The sequence below is a fragment of the Leptodactylus fuscus genome, chromosome 5 (genome assembly GCF_031893055.1).
Source record: "Leptodactylus fuscus isolate aLepFus1 chromosome 5, aLepFus1.hap2, whole genome shotgun sequence".
NCBI lineage: Eukaryota > Metazoa > Chordata > Amphibia > Anura > Leptodactylidae > Leptodactylus > Leptodactylus fuscus.
In genome coordinates, this window is record NC_134269.1 from 170,250,045 (window position 1) to 170,271,394 (window position 21,350).

The 21,350-nt window shown below is 42.7% G+C and overlaps 1 protein-coding gene across 1 annotated transcript in view; it reads left to right on the forward strand.

The window, feature by feature from the left end:
- The window catches only part of JAKMIP2 (janus kinase and microtubule interacting protein 2), a 74,932-nt gene that overhangs the window by 34,285 nt on the left and 19,297 nt on the right, over positions 1-21,350 (forward strand). The window contains exons 2-11 of the mRNA XM_075274717.1: positions 4,212-4,261; positions 6,939-7,189; positions 7,703-8,200; positions 15,262-15,471; positions 15,642-15,740; positions 16,660-16,806; positions 16,900-17,040; positions 17,714-17,770; positions 18,012-18,131; positions 19,681-19,809. Coding sequence (XP_075130818.1) covers positions 7,061-7,189; positions 7,703-8,200; positions 15,262-15,471; positions 15,642-15,740; positions 16,660-16,806; positions 16,900-17,040; positions 17,714-17,770; positions 18,012-18,131; positions 19,681-19,809 — 1,530 coding nt within the window. The 5' untranslated portion in view covers positions 4,212-4,261; positions 6,939-7,060. The remainder of the gene's footprint in view (positions 1-4,211; positions 4,262-6,938; positions 7,190-7,702; positions 8,201-15,261; positions 15,472-15,641; positions 15,741-16,659; positions 16,807-16,899; positions 17,041-17,713; positions 17,771-18,011; positions 18,132-19,680; positions 19,810-21,350) is intronic.

Below are 21,350 nucleotides of genomic sequence, written 5' to 3' on the forward strand. Positions count from 1 at the left end.
AGCACCGAGTCACAGATTGCTTGTCCAAGAAGGTCTTTCTCCTTGGTCTGCCACTGCCGAATAGCAGGCTCAGTCTGCATTTGTAGTGCACGTTTGGCACATGTGTGAAATGTATCCATAGATCCCCATTCACCTACGAGGCAACAAAAAAGTGGCCTGTTGGAATTCACCAGGTTTTTATATAGTATGTCAGTATATATTCTTTTATGTTTTTACTGTATAGAATAGCATAGACAATGGATATAGACAATGGACATATGGATCCTACAAAAACTAAGCACCATGTTAAAAAACATGCAGTATATATGTTTGGTTTTTTTATATGGAAAACTATAGGAGTGACAGTGGCAGCAAGACATTAGACAACAGAACTGGACCACGTACAGCAGTCAACTTTCCTGGGTACTAACAACATCTACCACTACTCAAATACCCCCAAAACTTGCAGGAGGGCCGAATGTGTAGTAGTTGAAAAAAAAAATTATATAACTACATGTTGATAATAATGGGCATGGTTGAAATAAGCTAGATAAAATAGAATATACAAGAAATACCAGGATACCTGGAAAGAACCGAAGAAAGCTATGCCATCCTACAGAAAACTGTGGAAACTAGAGAATATTCAATGAGAGGTTAGCCAATCCGGAGCTCCCGCCAAATATCTCAGCTCACAAATCAGATGCTCACTAATACGGTATCTACCTGCTGCATAGAGGTTCCCAAAATACATAGCACATGATAACACGATAGACCCAGTCTCTGCCTTTATCAGTGCCAACTGCAATCCCAGATGGACTTTACTGAATTTGATGTAAAAGTTATCACCACTAGAAACCGTGGAGGAAATATACGCTTCACTAACTGAAACCAGAACCCACAATTATATAGGGCAGATCTGAAACAGGAGAATAAATGTGCAAGCAAATGGTCAGTACCAAGAGATTTCATCAGAGGCAGAATCAGGAAACAAAAATGAATATCCAACACAAAGCCAAGGTTCAGTTCCGAGTGGTCAACTCTAAGGCAGACTCAGCAGAAAAACGAGTAACCAGAAACAAAGCAATTCATTACACAATCAGAGATCAGAGCCAAACTAGAGTACTAAATTAGCAGGCACCTGATTCAAGAGTGAGGGGGTTTATATATACACATATAGAAGTACATTGGGTATCACAATTGATCTCATGTTACCATAGACCACCAGAAATATTCAGTATCAACCTTAAGGCACATATTACACACAAACCTAATGATACATTTAAGCTTTTCCAATTTGACTCCAAAAAAATTGTCACTGTCTGTGATTTTTGCTTGTTCAGAAAAAGGGGGCTGGCAACTCTACCAAAGAGATACATCCCAGACGCTGATACATAATGAATGACAATCTGCTTGAGATTGTTAGCACTGAGGATTTCATTGCAGGAATCTTCCCACCATTTTTTCTAAGGACATTTGTTAGCCCTGCAAATGGGATAGTGAAAGTCTTGCTAGGGGAAACATTGCCAGGTCTACTCATGGAAGTGAAACCTGCTGGGTAATACATTTTGGAGGGTAATCAATATTTTAAACATATGCTAATTTAATGGATTTTTCCAACATTTTTCTGTTGTTCTAAATTAACTCTTTCAATCCCAAAGAACATTTTGAAAATTTCCATGTGGAAACCAAAAGAACTGTATGGTGGTGTATGCAAGCATACTAAAGCTCATGCATGACTTCCACTCTTAATATCAGTATGTGAAATGCCCTGGATGCCCATACATTGCATAGCATGGGTATCCCATGTAATATAGCGTCATATATTCTTCACGTATAAAGGCACTATGTAAACAATTTTGGAAAACATAAGCATCAGAGATTAATATATGTCCATATATATAAGTCAAATAGTCGGCTTACATGATGTTCTGTATTCCATGAGCTACCCAAAAATTTGGTTTTGACAATTATTATTATTATTATTATTGTTTATTTATATAGCACCATTAATTCCATGGTGCTTTACATTTGGGGGTTACATACAGTACACAAAATATACAGGCATATATAAAACTAACAGTGACCGACTGGCACAGTGGGGTAGAGGGCCCTGCCCGCAAGAGCTTACAATCTATGAAGGAAGGGGGGTAGAGACAGAAGGAGAGGGGGAGACTACAGATGGCAGTGTGGTAAAAGTGTTATTGGAGGTTGTAGGCCTTCCTGAATAGGTGAGTCTTCAGGACCTTCTTGAAGCCTGTGATTGTGGGGGTCAGTCTTATGTGTCGTGGTAAGGAGTTCCAGAGTATGGGGGATGCACAGGAGAAATCTTGGAGACGGTTGTGTGAGGAGCGGATGAGAACAGAGCAGAGTGGGAGGTCATTGGAGGATCTGAGGTTACGTGTGGGCAAGTAGCGGGAGATTAGGTTAGAGATATATGGAAGGGACAGGTTGGCAGAGGGGAGCAGCCGATGAAGATCGGGGGGTGAGGTGGATTAAGCGAGCAGCGCAGTTTAAGGTGGACTGGAGGGGGGCGAGGGTGTTAGCTGGGAGTCCATGGAGAAGGGTGTTGCAGTAATCTAGGCAGAGATTATGAGGGCCTGGATGAGCGTCTTAGTCATTTCCGAGGTGAGGAAGGAGCGGATTCGGTGGATGTTCTTGAGTTGGAGGCGGCAGGAAGTGTTGAGGGTTTGAACGTGTGACTTGAAGGATAGGTCGGGGTCAAGTGTTACTCCAAGGCATCGGGCCTGTGGGACAGGGGTAAGTGTGGTTCCATTGACTTTGATAGATGGGTCACGTGGAGGGGCCATATGGGTTGGGGCGAAGATGATGAACTCCGTTTTCTCCATATTGAGTTTGAGAAAGCGGGAGGAGAGGAAGGAGGCTACAGCCGTTAAACAATCTGGAACTCTGGCCAGCAGAGAGGTAATGTCTGGTCCAGAGATTTATATTTGGGTGTTATCAGCATAGCAATGGTACTGGAAACCATGAGATTCTATGAGTTGGCCCAGGCCAAGGGTGTAGATGGAGAACAGGAGGGGTCCTAGGACGGAGCCCTGGGGGACACCTACAGATAGAGGGCGTGGTGAGGAGGTGGTGTGCGAGTGGGAGACGCTGAATGTGCGGTCAGTGAGGTATGAGGAGATCCAGGAAAGGGCCAGGTCTCAGATACCAAGTGATGAGAGAATTCTAAAAGGAGGGAGTGGTCGACTGTGTCAAAGGCAGAGGAGAGGTCAATGGTGTCATATGTGAGACTACCAAATCTAAGAAGCCATTTATAACATGGTGGTATCTCAACGCTTAGGGATTAGGAAGAAGGAGTGCATGTAGCGCCTAAGAATATGACATATTATAGGATTTTGCTATATCATTTACTCATCTTGATAACACAGATGCTCGCCAGCAGTCCTTCAGCGTGCCATAGCGCTGTGTCAGCATCTGCTCAATAGACATAAGCCGCACACTGTACATGAATCCTCCCTTCTCCATCTCTTCTCCTCTGCTTCTGGCCATATGCTGCTCCTTCTTGGCAAAGGCTTACCCTTTCTTTTGGCCTGCATACCAGCTATGTTTGCCTTGCCCATATTTAACATAATAGACAGTAATGCATGCAGCTCAAGGATCATTCTGCTCTGCTAGCAGCGAAGCTTTTTTGCTGCGTTTCCTTCCATGGTAGAGAATTCATTGTGTGTTTCTGACCTTCACAAAGCAATATAATAAGATTGAAACAGAGGTCCTATACTTTCACCTTCTGTACTGGTTGCCAACCTTATCCATGACTTTTTCATATAATGGCTGCCTTTTGAGTTGCAAGGGGAAACAATGATTCATTATTACAATACTGGGCTTAAAGGAAACCTGTCACATTGAAAGTTTAGTGCAATCTGCCAGCAGTATGTTATAGAGTAGGAGGAGCGGTGTCAGTGGTCGCTTTCTCCATACTTGGTGCTGCAATTCTATTCCTATAAATTCTTTGTCATTGTCAGTCTCTGTACCTACATGCTATAATGTCTTCCGTATGGAACGACACTACAACTAGGTTTTCACTATGTATTGATGCTCCTTTTTTGTAGTACATGTCTGTATACCACTTGGTAACAAGTACCTGACACACAGCAGTTAACTTTACTAGTACCCTTGTAATGGTGACACTTGTTTTCTCATTTGTAGACATTATTGGTCTTATCCGTCAGACAAATAATTTTCTATACATGTTATATTTCTCTTCTCAACAGATATGGACCGGAGAGCTGGATACAATGGATGTAGATGGTTGAAGTCAAAGGTGAGATATTAATATTTTTCACACAGCCCTGTGTAGGTCATTTTACCCATAATACATTGACATGTAGTCCATAAAGCTGCCATAATGTTAAAGAAGACTTTAATAATCTTTTGTAACTTATTTGTAGTAACCAAACTTTTCTCTATTTTTTCTGCAAAGATTGACAGGAATCTAAAATGATTTTAATTCCTAAACATGTCAAAGTTGACATACTCATAGCAACCAATCTGTTTCTATTTTCAATGAATGATAGGTAGCGAAAGAAAATAGGACTCGTATCCTATGCTGTTTGAATAAACCTGTTGTGAAGATATTCGCTCTTTATTAATGAAGTATTCATGAGTTGAATATGCATTATAACTAAAATACCACTTTTTGTTTATACACTCATATACCGTGCCCGGTCTCCGCTTTGTGGGTTTCCATCTTCTGCCCAAGAAACTGGACAGGAGACGGAAACCCGGCAGTCAGTGTTCACCCGTGAGCATTTTATGCTTCTCTGCGGCGAAACCATTTTTTTTTTTATCCAGACACAAAGTCCTGCATGTCCGACTTTGTGTCCGGTTAAACACACCGGTTTTGCCGTGGACATGCACAAAATGCTCATGGGCGGTCACTTTGCAAACCCATTCAAGTGAATGGGTTTGAAAACTGACTGAAGGTTTCCATCTCCTGTCTAGTTTCTCTAGCAGAAGACTGAAACCTGCAAAGCAGAGACCGGGCGCTGGTGTGTGCCTGCCCTGTGCTGGGACAATAGGGTCTGGTGCTTATTTAGCCTCCTCCTTAAGGCTGGGGGCCCACATTGCGAAACACAGCTTTTTTTGTTGCAGGTTTTGTTGTGGTTTTTTGATCCAAGCCAGGACTAGATTGAACAGAAGTTAGAAGTATAAAAGCTTTCTATGTATTTCCAATTCCATTTGTAGCCATTCTTGGCTTTGGCTCAAAAAACCGCAACAAAATCTGCAACAAAAAAGCTGTGTTTCCACAACGTGGGGCCTTAGCCTAAAAGAGTTTTCTCATGAACACAACCATATTTAAAATTTGTAGAGAATGATATATCAATAATTTATAGGGTTGAGCCGATCTTGAGATTTCAGGATCGTTTTTAAAATCCGATTTCCGATCATTTTCCATTCAACCCGATCCCAATTCGGATCCTAATGTAAGTCAATGGGATTTTTTTAATAATCGATGATCGGATTTTAAAAATGATCCTATGCACTAAACAGCATGGACTCCAAAAATTGAAAGCTTTAATTTTTAGACTTCACACTGTGTAGTGATTAAAAAAATAAATCCTCTGGCTACTTAGTCCCCCCTGGTGTCCACTTACCTGCACGCCCCCACCTCGCTAGGCTAGTATTAGAGATGCTGGGAGTAGGCGGGGCTTGTTGTGGCTTAGGAGAGTGTGGGCGGATGCATCATTCACGATTCCCCTCCCAGTACCCGACCACACTCTCCTAAGCCACAAGCCCTGCCTTCTTCCTAGGTCTGTAACACTAACCTGGAAGCTAGGGGGACGCACGATGTTCTGAAGGCCTGTATGGGGCAGTTCACACAGAGTAAACAGGTGTGCAATCTGGCATGTATACGCGTGTCAGAGTTTGCACGCTCAAAAAAGATCCCATTGATTTTAATGGGGATTACGACTGTATAACGCGCGCTATTTTGCGCCCGTAATTTCGCGGCCGCAAAATTACGGGCGTAAAATAACGTGCGTTATACGATCATAATCCCCATTGAGATCAATGAGATCGTTATTCCGTGTGAACTGCCCCTAAGTGAGAGAGAACTGGATCGAGAAGAACGGGGAGTGAGAGGGGCAGCGGATCTGTGCAGGTAAGTGGACTATTCTGTTTCTAGTGAACTATACTATTCTGTTTCCCCCCCTGCTGTGCCGTATACTGAAGTCTGCTACATCTGCATTACTGTACATTGGCTTGTCTATCGACTCTTCTGCTTCGTCTCTGCTTTACCGTATACTCAGTTCTGCTACATCTGAGATCTACATCTGAGATGTAGATCTCAGATGTAGCAGAGCTGAGTATATGGTAAAGCAGGGATGAAGCAGAAGAGTACATAGATATTAGTAGATAGATAGCTTAGGTATCACACGTGCGTATCACATTGAAAGCAATAAGTAAAAAAAGCCTCCCATTGATTTCAATGGGGAGCGTGCGTACGCCGGCACCCATAGAAATCAATGAGATCTGTTTTTACGCCGCTCACTCTGAACGAGTTTTACATTCAGAATGAGCGAGCGTTTACTCCGTGTGAAGGCTCCCTAAGAAAAACTTAATGACATTTAAGATATTCACGGCGTGTTTTCCAGTGTTATCATTTCGTGCATGTAGCTTCCCCTTCCTGATAACGTCTTCTCAATAAGAAAATCATGGCGGGATTTCTGACCAGTCCCAGTCCATCGAAAGTTCATGGGTATATCCAAAGGCAACCGATCATGATAACAGACTGTCGTCACTATGATGATTAGAAAAAATCTTTAAAACTTTGGTATTTCTAAAATGTTTTAACTTTTAATCGTCAAAATGTTTAAATATATTCATGGAAAATCCCTTTAATCTGCAATTTGTTTTGGAATAGGCTTTGCTCATTTCCTGTCATGTACCTATATTTTTTCCAATGATTTGATCAAGATATATTTTTTTTCTTTCTGAAGGGCTTCCACAAGAGAAGAATATTTTTCTTCTTGAAATCCTAACAAATCAGGAGCTTCAGCATCCACTGGGGATGGCTTACTGAGAGAAGTGAAGTCAAAGACACTTACAGCAAGACAAAACCATGTCCAAAAAGGGGCGTAACAAGGGCGAAAAGCCCGAAGCCCTCATACTTGCTCTACAAGCTGCAAATGAAGACCTCAGGACTAAACTAACAGATATTCAAATTGAGCTTCATCAGGAAAAATCAAAGGTATGACCACAAAGAAAACAGAAGAGGGGAGGATTTCCATTATCCAGATACCCTTAGACTTAGTCCAGCTAAATTAGGGAGGATTTCCATGATCTAGATACCCTTAGACTTAGTCCCACTGAATTTGGGAGGATTTCCATTATCCAGATACCCTTAGACTTAGTCCCACTGAATTTGGGAGGATTTCCATGATCCAGATATAGTCCCGCTTTAGATCCAGGTTTAGTCCCGCTGAATTGGAGAGAATTTTCATTATCCAAATATCCATAGATTTCGTCCTGCTGAATTTTAATAACATCATATTGCTTACTATAACTAGTTTATTATTATAATGTAATAGAAATTTTGGTCATTTAGTGTCACTTTCTCGTCTGCTTTAACAGTTCAGTTGAATGAATGGCACCATGCTCCAGGGTTAGCAATATATAATGATAGCGGAGCTCTATAGTGAAACCATGTTTGTGTTTGTGGTTGGGTGTCTCCTCTAATATACTCTATGTCTGTATTCTTCAGGTGACAAGACTTGAGAGAGAGAAGAACCAGGAAAGCAAGAGAATAAAGGAACAGGAGCAGCACAGACACACGGCGACTATTTCAGAGCTCAAGGCCAAGCTGCACGAGGACAAGATGAAGGAACTTCAGGCAGTAAGGGAGAACCTTATCAAACAGCATGAACAGGAAATGTCTCGGATGGTTAAACTAAAAGAGGCAGAGATTCTGAGACTCAAGTCTGCTGTGAATGCTCTACGAGATGGCAGCAGCGACAAAGTAAGGACAGCTCTGACCACAGAGGCGCGTGAGGAGGCCAGGAAAGTGTTTGACTCCGAGCGCCTTAAGCTTTTACAGGAGATTACAGAACTGAAATCTGCTAAGAAACAGGTGGATGAGGCCCTCAACAATATGATACAAGCTGACAAAATCAAAGCTGGAGATCTGAGAAGTGAGCACCAGTCCCACCAGGAGGCTATCGCAAAAATTAAATGGGAAAGTGAGAGGGATATCCGCAGACTGGTAAGTAATAATAGGAATCTATACATCAGTCTTAAACAATGGTCCCAATACTGCATGAAAATAATTTAAGACCAACAGATTGACCAATATGCACAACTCCTTAACCATTCCTTCACACCAGGTCTTTCCAATATGCACAACTCCTTGACTATTTCTTTATACCAGGTCTCTCCAATGTGCATTTACATCTCCGTATAGTATTTCAAAATGTTACCCAGGATCTTACAATTGATGTTCTGTTGAAACAACTCATACAGTAATGAGGAGCGATCCAAATCATCCAGAAGTGTCCATTTATCTAATATTTAATGTTAAACATACCTCCCAACTTTTGAAGAACTGAAAGAGGGACAAAATGTGCGGTGCGCGTAGCGCGCCGCGGCAAATTTAGCCCCACCCACTTTTGTGTTGACCCCGCCCACTCATTAATTTTTCATGTGCCCGCACACAGTATAATCCTCCTACAGTCACCCGTAAATTATATGTCCCCCCTCTATCTCTCCCCCAGTTTCATATACACCCTTCATCTTCCCCCAGTTTCATGTCCCTCTTCCATCTCTGCCCCCAGATTCATGTCCCTCCATCTCTGCCCCCAGATTCATGTCCCTCCATCTCTGCCCCCAGATTCATGTCCCCACATCTCTGCCCCCAGATTCATGTCCCTCCATCTCTGCCCCCAGATTCATGTCCCTCCATCTCTGCCCCCAGATTCATGTCCCTCCATCTCTGCCCGCAGATTCATGTCCTCTCCATCTCTGCCCCCAGATTCATGTCCCCCATCTCTGCCCCCAGATTCATGTCCCCCATCTCTGCCCTCAGATTCATGTCCTCTCCATCTCTGCCCCCAGATTCATGTCCCCCATCTCTGCCCCCAGTTTCATGTCCACTCCATCTCTGCCCCCAGATTCATGTCCCCACATCTCTGCCCCCAGTTTCATGTCCACTCCATCTCTGCCCCCAGATTCATGTCCCTCCATATCTGCCCCCAGATTCATGTCCCACATCTCTGCCCCCAGATTCATGTCCCACATCTCTGCCCCCAGATTCCTGTCCCTCCATCTCTGCCCCCAGATTCATGTCCCCCATCTCTGCCCCCAGATTCATGTCCTCTCCATCTCTGCCCCCAGTGTCATGCCGTCCTCTCCATCTCTGCCCCAGTGTCATGCCGTCCTCTCCTTCATCTGCCCCCAGATTCACGTTCCACCTCCACATTAAACTTACCTTCTCCTCCGCTCCCTCGCCGCTCTCTGCCCGCCTCTCTCGCTGACACATGCGGCTGAAGGAAGGAGCTGACACAGGTCAGCTCCTCGCTTCGCCGCTGCCCGCCTCTCTCCCTGACACATGTGGCTGAAGCTGCTCGCGTGCTCGCTTCGCCGCTCCGTCTCTCTCTCGCTGACACATGCGGCTGAAGCGAGGAGCTGACCTGTGTCAGCTCCTCGCTTCGCTGCTGCCACGGGCTCCTGGCTTGTACATCGCGTCTACAAGCCAGGAGCCGGCGGCAGCAGCGAAGCGAGGAGCTGACACAGGTCAGCTCCTCGCTTCAGCCGCATGTGTCAGCGAGAGAGAGACGCAGCGGCGAAGCGAGCACGCGAGCAGCTTCAGCCGCATGTGTCAGGGAGAGAGGCGGGCAGCGGCGAAGCGAGGAGCTGACCTGTGTCAGCTCCTTGCTTCAGCCGCATATGTGTTCAACTCAGATCTGCGTCCTCTGGACGCAGATCTGAGTTGAAATCGGGACATACCTCCCTCCAACCGGGACCGCGGGACATGTCACCCAAATCGTGACTGTCCCGCGGAAATCGGGACGGTTGGGAGGTATGTGTTAAATAGATCACAAGTAGTCAGAAGGATGATGAAACTCCTAATTGCTGGTGAGTTCCGCTCTTCATCTGTCTGGAACTGTTCTGAATGCATCTTATCCCATAGCATGCATACTGCTTGCATGCTATGGGATGAATGCAAAGCAATGTTGAACTGCCTTCCTTTCTATCAGTGGCGTAACTAGGAATGGTGGGGCCCCGTGGCGAACTTTTGACATGCCCCCCCCCCCCCCGACCGACACCGAAGACCTCGTCCGACCCCCTCCTCCGCATTTCTGCGCGCTCTATTATGCCCCCAGTGGCCCCTGAACACAGTATTATGTCCCTTAGTAGCCCCTGCACACAGTATTATGCCCCATAGTAGCCCCTGTGCACGGTATTATGTCCCTTAATAGCCGCTGCACACAGTATTATGTCCCTTAGTGGCCCCTGCACACAGTATTATGCCCCATAATGGCCCATGCACTCAGTATTATGTCCCTCAGTGGCCCCTGCACACAGTATTATGTCACTTAGTGGCCCCTGCGCACAGTATTACAGTCCCATGAAAAAGTTTGGGCACTCCTATTAATCTTAATCATTTTTAGTTCTAAATATTTTGGTGTTTGCAGCCGCCATTTCAGTTTGATATATCTAATAACTGATGGACACAGTAATATTTCAGGATTGAAATGAGGTTTATTGTACTAACAGAAAATGTGCAATATGCATTAAACCAAAATTTGACTGGTGAAAAAGTATGGGCACCTCAACAGAAAAGTGACATTAATATTTAGTAGATCCTCCTTTTGCCTCTAGTCGCTTACTGTAGCTTTTACTCAGTTCCTGGATCCTGGATGCAGGTATTTTGGACTATTCCTCTTTACAAAATAATTCAAGTTCAGTTAAGTTTGGTGGTCGCCGAGCAAGGACAGCCCGCTCTCAAATGATCTGAAAACAAAGATTGTTCAACATAGTTGTTCAGGGGAAGGATACAAAAAGTTGTCTCAGAGATTTAACCTGTCAGCTTCCACTGTGAGGAACATAGTAAGGAAATGGAAGACCACAGGGACAGTTCTTGTTAACTGAATATTCAACCAAAAATAGTAGGTCCGCACTCCTTGGGTTCCATAAAATATAACTTTTAATAAGCCATTAAAAGCTCACACAACATATAACAAATTGTGAAAAGATTAGAAAAAGACGCATAGTGTCTAAAAACGCCGACGCGTTTCGAAGCTTTACAGCTTCTTAGTCATGCCATGACTAAGAAGCTGTAAAGCTTCGAAACGCGTCGGCGTTTTTAGACACTATGCGTCTTTTTCTAATCTTTTCACAATTTGTTATATGTTGTGTGAGCTTTTAATGGCTTATTAAAAGTTATATTTTATGGAACCCAAGGAGTGCGGACCTACTATTTTTGGTTGTATATTCAGTTGTGAAGTTTCCTTGTCCAGTCCAGAGGTGAAAGGCCGTGCACCCAGAGGGATATCTTGGAGCATACTCATATGGTGAGATCGAGACTTTTTTTCTTTATCTGCATTTGTTAAATACAGTTCTTGTTAAGCCCAGAAGAGGCAGGCCAAGAAAAATATCAGAAAGGCAGAGAAGAAGAATGGTGAGAACAGTCAAGGACAATCCACAGACCACCTCCAAAGAGCTGCAGCATCATCTTGCTGCAGATGGTGTCACTGTGCATCGGTCAACAATACAGTGCACTTTGCACAAGAAGAAGCTGTATGGGAGAGTGATGAGAAAGAATTGTTTCTGCAAGCACACCACAAAGAGAGTTGCCTGAGGTATGCAAAAGCAGATTTGGACAAGCCAGCTTCATTTTGGAAGAAGGTCCTGTGGACTGATGAAACAAAGATTGAGTTGTTTGGTCATACAAATAGGCGTTATGCATGGCGTCCAAAAAAACAGCATTCCAAGAAAAACACTTGCTACCCACTGTAAAATTTGGTGGAGGTTCCATCATGCTTTGGGGCTGTGTGGCCAATGCCAGCACCGGGAATCTTGTTAAAGTTGAGGGTTGCAAGGATTCCACTCAGTATCAGCAGATTCTTGAGAATAATGTTCAAGAATCAGTGACGAAGTTGAAGTTACGGCGGGGATGGATATTTCAGCAAGACAATGATCCAAAACACCGCTCCAAATCGACTCAGGCATTCATGCAGAGGAACAATTACAATATTCTGGAATGGCCATCCCAGTCCCCAGACCTGAATATCATTGAACATCTGTGGGATGATTTGAAGCGGGCTGTCCATGCTCGGCGACCATCAAACTTAACTGAACTTGAATTGTTTTGTAGAGAGGATGGTCCAAAATACCTTCATCCAGGATCCAGGAACTGATTAAAAGCTACAGGAAGTGACTAGAGGCTGTTATCTGTGCAAAAGGAGGATCTACTAAATATTAATGTCACTTTTCTGTTGAGATGCCCATACTTTTGCACCGGTCAAATTTTGGTTTTATGCATATTGCACATTTTCTGTTCGTACAATAAACCTCATTTCAATCCTGAAATATTACTGTGTCCATCAGTTATTAGATATATCAAACTGAAATGGCTGTTGCAAACACCAAAATATTTAGAACTAAAAATGATTAAGATTAATAGGGGTGCCCAAACTTTTTCATAGGACTGTATAATAGGTACCATTTAGATCAGTGTGTAGGGCACTATAGTCCTATGTGTTTAACGAAGAACCAATATTGCTGCAGATAAAGTGGATTAGTGGTAACCAAGTGCTATTCCAGGGTTCTTGGTAAAACAATCAGATTAATATTTTAACGGGAATCTTTCACCAGGAAACAGCAGTGCAGTTGCCAGGCAGCATCTTATAGACCATGAGTAGCTGAGTAGATGATATATATTTTGTGGAAAAAAAAAAGGACTTGTATAACTTGTCAAGTTGGCGGTCCTATCAGTGATATCAGCTATCTCTGCAGGCACAGTCATAGAGGGGAGACAATATAGCAATGAAAGAGCAAATCTGTATATTAATCTGCTCAGCTCCCCCTTTTCTATAACATGCCGTCGATAGATTGAAATACATTATCCTTGTAACATGTTCCCTTTAACTTCTTTCTAGACAAACCTTCTAAGAATGTAGAGTAAAGAGCACTTGACTATGTGAACTCCATATTGTTTCAGTGGAATTGTTGGGTCATTGCACTTTTTTGTGTATCTCGTGGCACTATAGTTGAAGACCAGAAAAATAAGGGCTCAAGATCACCTGTGGGTTGCTAAACCAACAGGTACCCAGCACTGACAGCATGGGAGATACAAGGTTTAACTTATAAAATAAAGTGTCCATTTTAGTAGGTAATGATGTGCAAACCTGGTTATCATTGTGGATTCAACTATTATTCTGTTCCTGTTACCCATAGACCCATAAATATACTCTATGTTATGAGCCTGGGAGGATCATTCCATATTTTCCCTTATGTTTCTAAATTAGTGGATCGTGGGATATTGTATGGATCAGTGTAAAACCCTACCTAATGCACCCTGTAGGGCAGAAGATGGAGGTTGATAGACATAACAAAAAATTCTGGTGCCCTAACCATAACCTGCATGGTGCCTAGATGTTGCTTGTCTCATTTATTGAGTTGTTTTTTTTTTATCCTATACAGGTATATTCAGGACAGTCACATAACCAATGGAAAACTTGTACGCTGCTAAGACAGTGACACAGGACCAGTCTTCTATAATAAAACAAGTTAACATAGTAGTCACATAGTTAACTGAAATGCATTAACATTATCAATGTCTAAGATCGACTGATAGGGTCTCTACAGGGATTTTACAACTTCCCTGCTCGCTTATCGCTTTGATAGAAAGGATTTACAGTGTGACTTATCTCCAGTATGTCCCTGTACGCCTAAATGGTGAGATATGCCATCCACTTCACCTAAAGACACTTGGGGGTGATGCCCAGATATTTCTACTGGTGACCCTATGCAAATATTTCATAGTGATTTTATAAGGGAATTGCTAAAGGAGCAATTCCCCAGTAACTGCTGGAAAACCCTGGAGGAAGGAGCACAACAAGACAGTGAGCCCTAAGCTGAACTGACCGCTGCCCCTACCTGCTTGCCTCACTGCCCTAGGCGGCAGAGGACAATTGGTCGACAAAGCCATTCCTGTATAGGTGACAACACAGAATGAAGAAAGACAAACAACAACAAAGGGAGGTCATCTAGCCAAGAGTCCAGTAACAGTCGAGCAACGCAGTACAGAATCAAAATACAAGAGAATAGTCAAAAGTTCAGTAATATAATAGTAGCAGACAGAGGAGCTTAGCAGGGAAAAAAAGTCACAAGACAAAGTCACAAGACATAGTCTCAACAGCCAGCATGGCTGAGTGGGCTAATGACTTGTATATAGGAAGCCAAAGACCCGCCGTAGGCTTGATTGATAGACAGGCTGTCAATAACACAGGCCAGACTAGAATTAACCATTTGATGATCAGAGAGCAACAAGATGCAGGAGATGGGTGTGGTGGAAATAGAGCAGTATTCACATAGAGCCGTTACAGGTTTAGATTACTTTGTGCCTATTGTATAATTAGTTATATAGTAGTGTATGAGGTTTTATAGACATTGTAACCATAGAGGAGTTCGTAAGATTAAAGGGAGACACATTAAGCTCATTTCCCAATGTATCGCGTATATTTCAAAGGGCTTGCTAGTTTCTTTTGACATGTCTGTTTTAGTAAATACTTGTATTTCCTAAGATATGACAATCCTGGAGCATCTTTCCATGGAATTCTACATTGTGTCTCCTCTTTTTTACACCTCCTAGAAATGTATAACTAAATGGACAGTCCCATAACTGTCTGTTGCTCCTCCCTTTATTAGAGGGGTGTGTCCCTGCATATTCAGCAATGATTGGACAGTTTCAGAACGTGTAAGCAAATCCTCCACCGGTAACACCCTCTTGTCAATTTCTGGAATAAATAGCAGAGATATTACACAGCATAGATTTATAAGAAAAGATGTTCCAGATTTTTTGTTTTACAAGCATTTATGAAATAGGATATTTAATATTTTGCGTTAAAATTTGCAATAAACATAAAAATACAATTAGTGACCAAAAATACACATGTGAGCTCTTGAATATTAACTAATTAAATGCTGTGTATGTTCTGTACGTCAACAATACAAAACCTGCTGCAGCTGTAATGCTGGTGCTACCTGTAAGTACTTTAGGTATTTTACTAACACATAATTCATTTATTTTATATTATTCTTCAGATGGATGAAATTAAAGCAAAAGACAGGATAATATTCTCCCTAGAAAAGGAATTGGAGACACAAACAAGTTCGCTCCAGAAACTGCAGTTGCAGAAAGAAGCTTTGGACGAGCAATTATTTCTGGTGAAAGAAGCCGAGTGTAACATAGGAAGCCCCAAACGGGAAATCCCAGGAAGGGCAGGAGATGGATCAGAACACTGTGGAAGTCCGGTGAGATATATGCCAAAGAGAAATGGGGAAATCATTACTATATATATATATATATATATATATATATGTGTGTGTGTGTATATAGTTATACAGTATATATATATATATATATGTTTATAGATATATCTTTATAAATAAATAACACATATAATAAAATGGTCTGTTTGCAGGACTTACGAAGGAATCAAAAAAGAATGGCTGAATTAAATGCTACAATCCGTAAACTGGAAGACAGAAATACATTGCTTGTGGATGAGAGAAATGAACTGGTAACATATCTCGTCATGTTATTTTACAAAGGTTTTGACAGATAGGAAAGTGTTGCCAATAATGCTAATGTACATGTGGATCCAGGCTACATTCATATTTGCATGGGACAGACACCCGAAGGACCCAAGGAGTTGCCCCTGACGTCGTTACTGGCCCCCATAGACTTCTGCATTATAAGGGGACAGTATCACATGAAATAGCATGTAATGGCTCAGGGACCCAGATTTAGATTCTACTTTGGGACCCAGAGGCTTATGTGTTATATATTATTGTCATAATACACAGGCCAGTCACATTAATGTGACCACCTGTCAAAATCCAGAATAACCACCTTTGGCAGAGCGGACTGCTGGGAGACGTGCAGGAAGAGAGGGGATATTGTGATGATGATCACTGGGATGTTGAGCCATGCCGACTCCAGTGCCGTGGCCAGTTGTGCTAGGTTACGCGGTTGAGCATCCATGGCACATACAACCTAATCAAGGTGGTCCCACAAATTCTCGATTGGGTTCAAGTCTGGGGAATTTGCTCATCCTGGTGCTCCTTGAACCACATATGTACACTGTGAGCTTTATGACACGTCGCATTGTCCTGCTGGTAGATGCCATCATCCTGAGGAAAAACAATTCGCATGATGTAGGAGTGAACATGGTCCACAAGGATAGATGCATACTTGTGTTGATCCATCGTGCCTTCCACAATGATGAGTGCACCCAAATGGCTGATGACACGTGACGTGCCTTCTGCGATTGGGTATTTAACGTTGACGTCAAAAGCAGGCGCTGGTCCCATTAATATGACTGGACGGTGTAGATATAAATGCTTTTATGTGGAATTTTTTTAGGGACAATCTATAGTATACAAATATATTCAGTTCAGTAGGAATAAAGTACTTTTTATGCAAACTGTTATTTTCAGCTCCGGAGAGTCCGAGAAGCAGAAAAACAATGCAAACCTCTCCTGGAAAAGAACAAGTGCCTCACTAAAAGAAATGATGAATTAATGCAATCCTTACAACGCATGGAAGAGAAGCTGAAAACCCTTTCTAAGGAGAATGCAGAGATGGTGTGTATTATACAGTTAGACCGTATTCACATACTGCAGAAAATTCCTCTGTCCATATGCAAGAAAATAGTTTTTATCTTGTTTTCTCTTTAGCGAGAGAAAATCATATCTCACCCACCATTGAAGAAGTTGAGATCTCTAAATGATCTTGATCAAGCCGGGGAAGAGCAAGAGATTGAATTCCTGAAGTTACAAGTGGTAGAACAACAGAATATCATTGATGATTTAACAAGGGTAAGTAGAATGTAATGGCAAGGTAAAGCTAAATGTAGAGAGATAATAACACGGTTATTTCTTTCCCCTTTGGTTATACACTGTCTAGGGCCAATCTATTCAATGAGACTATATACACAATGTAATCTATCATGGTCCATTGTGAGACTCACAATCTAATATTCCTATATTGCACACACCTACACTAGGGCCATTCTCCTAGGAATCCTATTAAACATCAATAGTCAAAGCCGAATTGTATAAACTGCTCTGCAATACCTCCCGGCATCGAGTTATTTATACGGGGACACAAAGCTGAAGGATCCATACAGTATGTTTTTTATGACAAAAATACAAACAGATAATTGTGGAGATTTATGAAGACTGGTGATTTTAATGCCAGTATTTAGCTCCCCTGCACTGGTGGAAGGGACGTCTGATTTGTGAGGAGGCACATACTGTAAATCGGGTGCAATCTTGGCCAGGTCGTGCAACTATGGTGAAATCTAAGATATGTATATATAGCCATACATGAATTTGTTGAAGTAATGTTTTTCTTATTTGTGTATTTTCTGTAATCTTTAAATATCAACCTTATGAACTACGCGTTTTATACGTTACATATTTATTTCATATGCATCTTCGCAACATTATTATTACTAGATTTGTGATTGTTAAAACTTTGTTATTTCAGGATAGAGAAAAACTTATTAGGCGAAAAAAACATAAAAGAAGTTCTAAGCCTATAAAGGTAAGCATCATGACATTCTCTATTGTAGAAGGACAGACGGACGGACGGATAGATAGATATGGAGATAGATATGACGATAGGTAGAATGTTATGAAGTGGGTACTACAAGAAATGTCTCCTTCTCTGAAGGAAGTAGAGCAAGCATCTGTTACATGTCATCTCTTTACATGGCCATTGTCTTCTAGTAGCTCCTATATACTCCTCACCTGAGGGGCTATTTATATGTCCATGCTTGTTGCAGAGGCACCTGGTGGACACTGTATTTGGATATGATGATGACTCCATGGATTCTGAAACATCATCGGTAGCCTCCTATCGGACAGACAGGACGCCAGCCACACCAGATGACGATCTAGATGAAGTAAGTAATATTGCAATATTGTAATATTGATTTTCTTAGGCTCTATATAGACGACTGGGGTGCAAAAGGCTGTGAAAAGGGCCATTTTTATAGCTGTTTTGCATCTATGGGGCACTTGAATACACAGCTTATTAAGGGAAATGGGCAAAAATAGGACATTTAACAGCTAAAATGGAACGTGAAATAATCGGCCATTTGAATAGTCGCATTCAAAGGAATTGATTTTAATGTAGCCATGTGGAGGCCATTATAGGAAGCAGTCATAACATGGCCATTACCTTTGTCTGATACAACCATAGTCCAGGCTCAATAACTACAAGGTTATTTTGCTGTGACTTTAAGTAGGCAGATTCTTTCATGCATATGATTTATAAAAGAAAAACATCCAGTATAATCCATTACTAATAGTTAAACTGTGTAACTTTAGGCATTCTGAAAAAACACCAGATATATCACTGGGGCTGATGCTGCATGGTCAGTTTTGGGTATCTTAAGTCTGAGGCCCCACATTGTGGAAACACAGCTTCTTTTGTTGCAGATTTTGTTGCAGTTTTTTGAGCCAAAGCCAGGAGTGGATTGAGCAAAAGCAAGACATATAAGAATTTCCTATATATTTCCCATTCCTTTTGTAGCCATTCTTGGCTTTGTCTCAAAAAACTGTTGCGAATAAATAAAAAAATCTGCGTTTGCGCAGTGTGAGGCCTTAGCCTTAGACTTTCTAATCTAAGTTTGTACCACCTATTGATAGGCTTACTTTGAGGCAGAATTTTGTGCCAAAGTTTTGGTACAGTTTGGGTGCAAAATGTCACATTTACATCATACCCCCTTTTCCTAAGCTCACGTTTGGTTTGATGATAACGGATCCCATTGACTTTAATGGGGTCCGCTGGGTGCCCGTTGTTTTAAACTGGAGCCGACAGAGGGAAAAGTTGGACTTGCAGCACGTTTTCATCCAGCGGTCACGGAGTATATAAATGGAGACTCTGACATCAATGTGAACCCAGCCTAAGCTGTACCACATTTACTCCAGAGCCTAGTCATAACCAAAATAGTAAATGTGAGCCAGTGTGTTTTCATGATAAGATTGTACTAGCCTTCTTCACTTCCAGATGTCTTACCTAGAGGTGAACCTGCCCTTTTCGCCGCCCGAGGCGGACGACAGAAAGCCGCCCCCCCACCCCCACCCCGTGAAGAGGAGGAGTGACGGAGTGAAGGGGGCATGGCAAAACGAAGGGGCGGGGCTTAGTGGCGTTCGCAGGCAGGGAGGGGACCTGCTCTCTGCCTGAGCGTGAGGGGAGGCCGCTGTTGCAGCGCTGCTCCAGCGGCCTTCCCAATCCACCGCTCGGTGCTAAGCCAGTCCAGGACAGCTTGTCCTGGACTGGCTTAGGTAAGCAAAAATGCCGCCCTCCCTGGGGCCCTGGCATAGCGCCGCCTGAAGCGGTCGCTTCAGGTCGCCTCATGGGAGGTGCGGCGCTGGTCTTACCATATACCAAAACTTTCCAAATATGCAGAAATTTTAATAAAATGAATTACTTGTGTCCCTTCATAGAGTTTAGCAGCAGAAGAGTCTGAGCTACGGTTTCGCCAGTTGACCAAGGAGTATCAGGCGTTGCAAAGGGCCTACGCTTTGCTCCAAGAACACACAGGCAGTATAATAGATGCAGAAAAAGAGGCAAAGGTAAGAAAGTGTGAAGTACAATGTCAAGTAGCCTACAGTTATGGAAATTGTATACAAAATTGTTGTACAATGAAATCTACACAACTTTGTAAAATACTTTGGTTTAAAATCTCTGACTTACTTTACAGGAGATCTGTCATGTCAAAAATATTTTCTGCATGAGTAGATTGAAAATCTGCACAAACTAAGGTTCTGTTCACATTACGGTTGTCACTTCTGTTTTTAATGGACCTGCAAATAATATATTATACTTATGATTCATCATTTGAAGAGGCTCCAGCACTTGGGTGACTAAGCACAGTACTGTACATTTATATAGCCGATGTGCTTGGTGGTATCACAGCTCAGCCCATGGTACTAAGCTGTGATCAAGGGATGTGACTGATGAACATGACGTCACATGGCCTGAGTTGTACAAGTGGCACCAAGGAGCACCTCTGCCACTTCAACCAACTGATCCACAGGGGTCCTGGCTGTCAGATCCCCACAGATCTTCCAGAAAACCCTTTTAGGCTAAAGATCCACTATGCAGAAATGCAGCTTTTTTTGTTGTTGCAGATTTTGCTGCAGTTTTTTGAGCCTAAGTCAGGAGTAGATTGAGCAGATGGAAGAAATATAAGTACTTTCTATATATCTCCCATTCCTTTTGTATCCATTCTTGGCTTAGGCTAAAAAAAAAAAAACCCACAGCAAAACCTGCAATAAAAAAATGTTGCGTTTCCGCAATGTGAGGTCTCAGCCTTAGGCTGCCTTCACACGGAGTAACGCCGGCTGCCATTCACAGCCATACACGCGAGCGCTGCGGAAGGCTCCCGAACACTTCCCATTCACTTCAATGGGAGCGCTTGTAAAGCCGGCGTTATGAGCGCTCCCATTGAAGTGAATGGGAAGTGTTCAGGAGCCTTCCGCAGCGCTCGCGTGTATGGCTGTGAATGGCAGCCGGCATTACTCAGTGTGAAGGCAACCTTAGGGTGCATTCACACTACGGAACGCCAGCGTGTATCACAGCCGTACACGCCGGCGTTACAGCAGGGCTGCCGGACACTTCCCATTCATTTCTATGGGAATCGGCATGCGAGCGCTCCCCATAGAAATTAATGGAAAAAAGCAGTCCATTCATTTCTATGGGGAGCGCTCGCATGCCGGCTCCCATAGAAATGAATGGGAAGTGTCTGGCAGCCCTGCTGTAACGCCGGCGTGTACGGCTGTGATACACGCTGGTGTTCCGTAGTGTGAATGCACCCTTAGGTACATTTTTATACTCCATGTGTTTCTCTATGCACCACAGACAGCAAAGCCTTAATTTCCCAATCTTGCTTAGTCTACATCCTTGACAAGTAAGTAGGTATTAGTCTTATCCACAGGTATGTTTACTTGAGAGACAGAAGTGCTTGCATGGTTGTTTACCATGAGTCTCTGCTTACACCCATAAGGTCCTGCTGCATATTTGAAGTTAGATAGTGGTTAGTGTTGAAAATACGAACTTCCATTTTGACTTACAGAGAGTTTGCCACAATTGTCTTCAGTCAAGGCAGTCATCT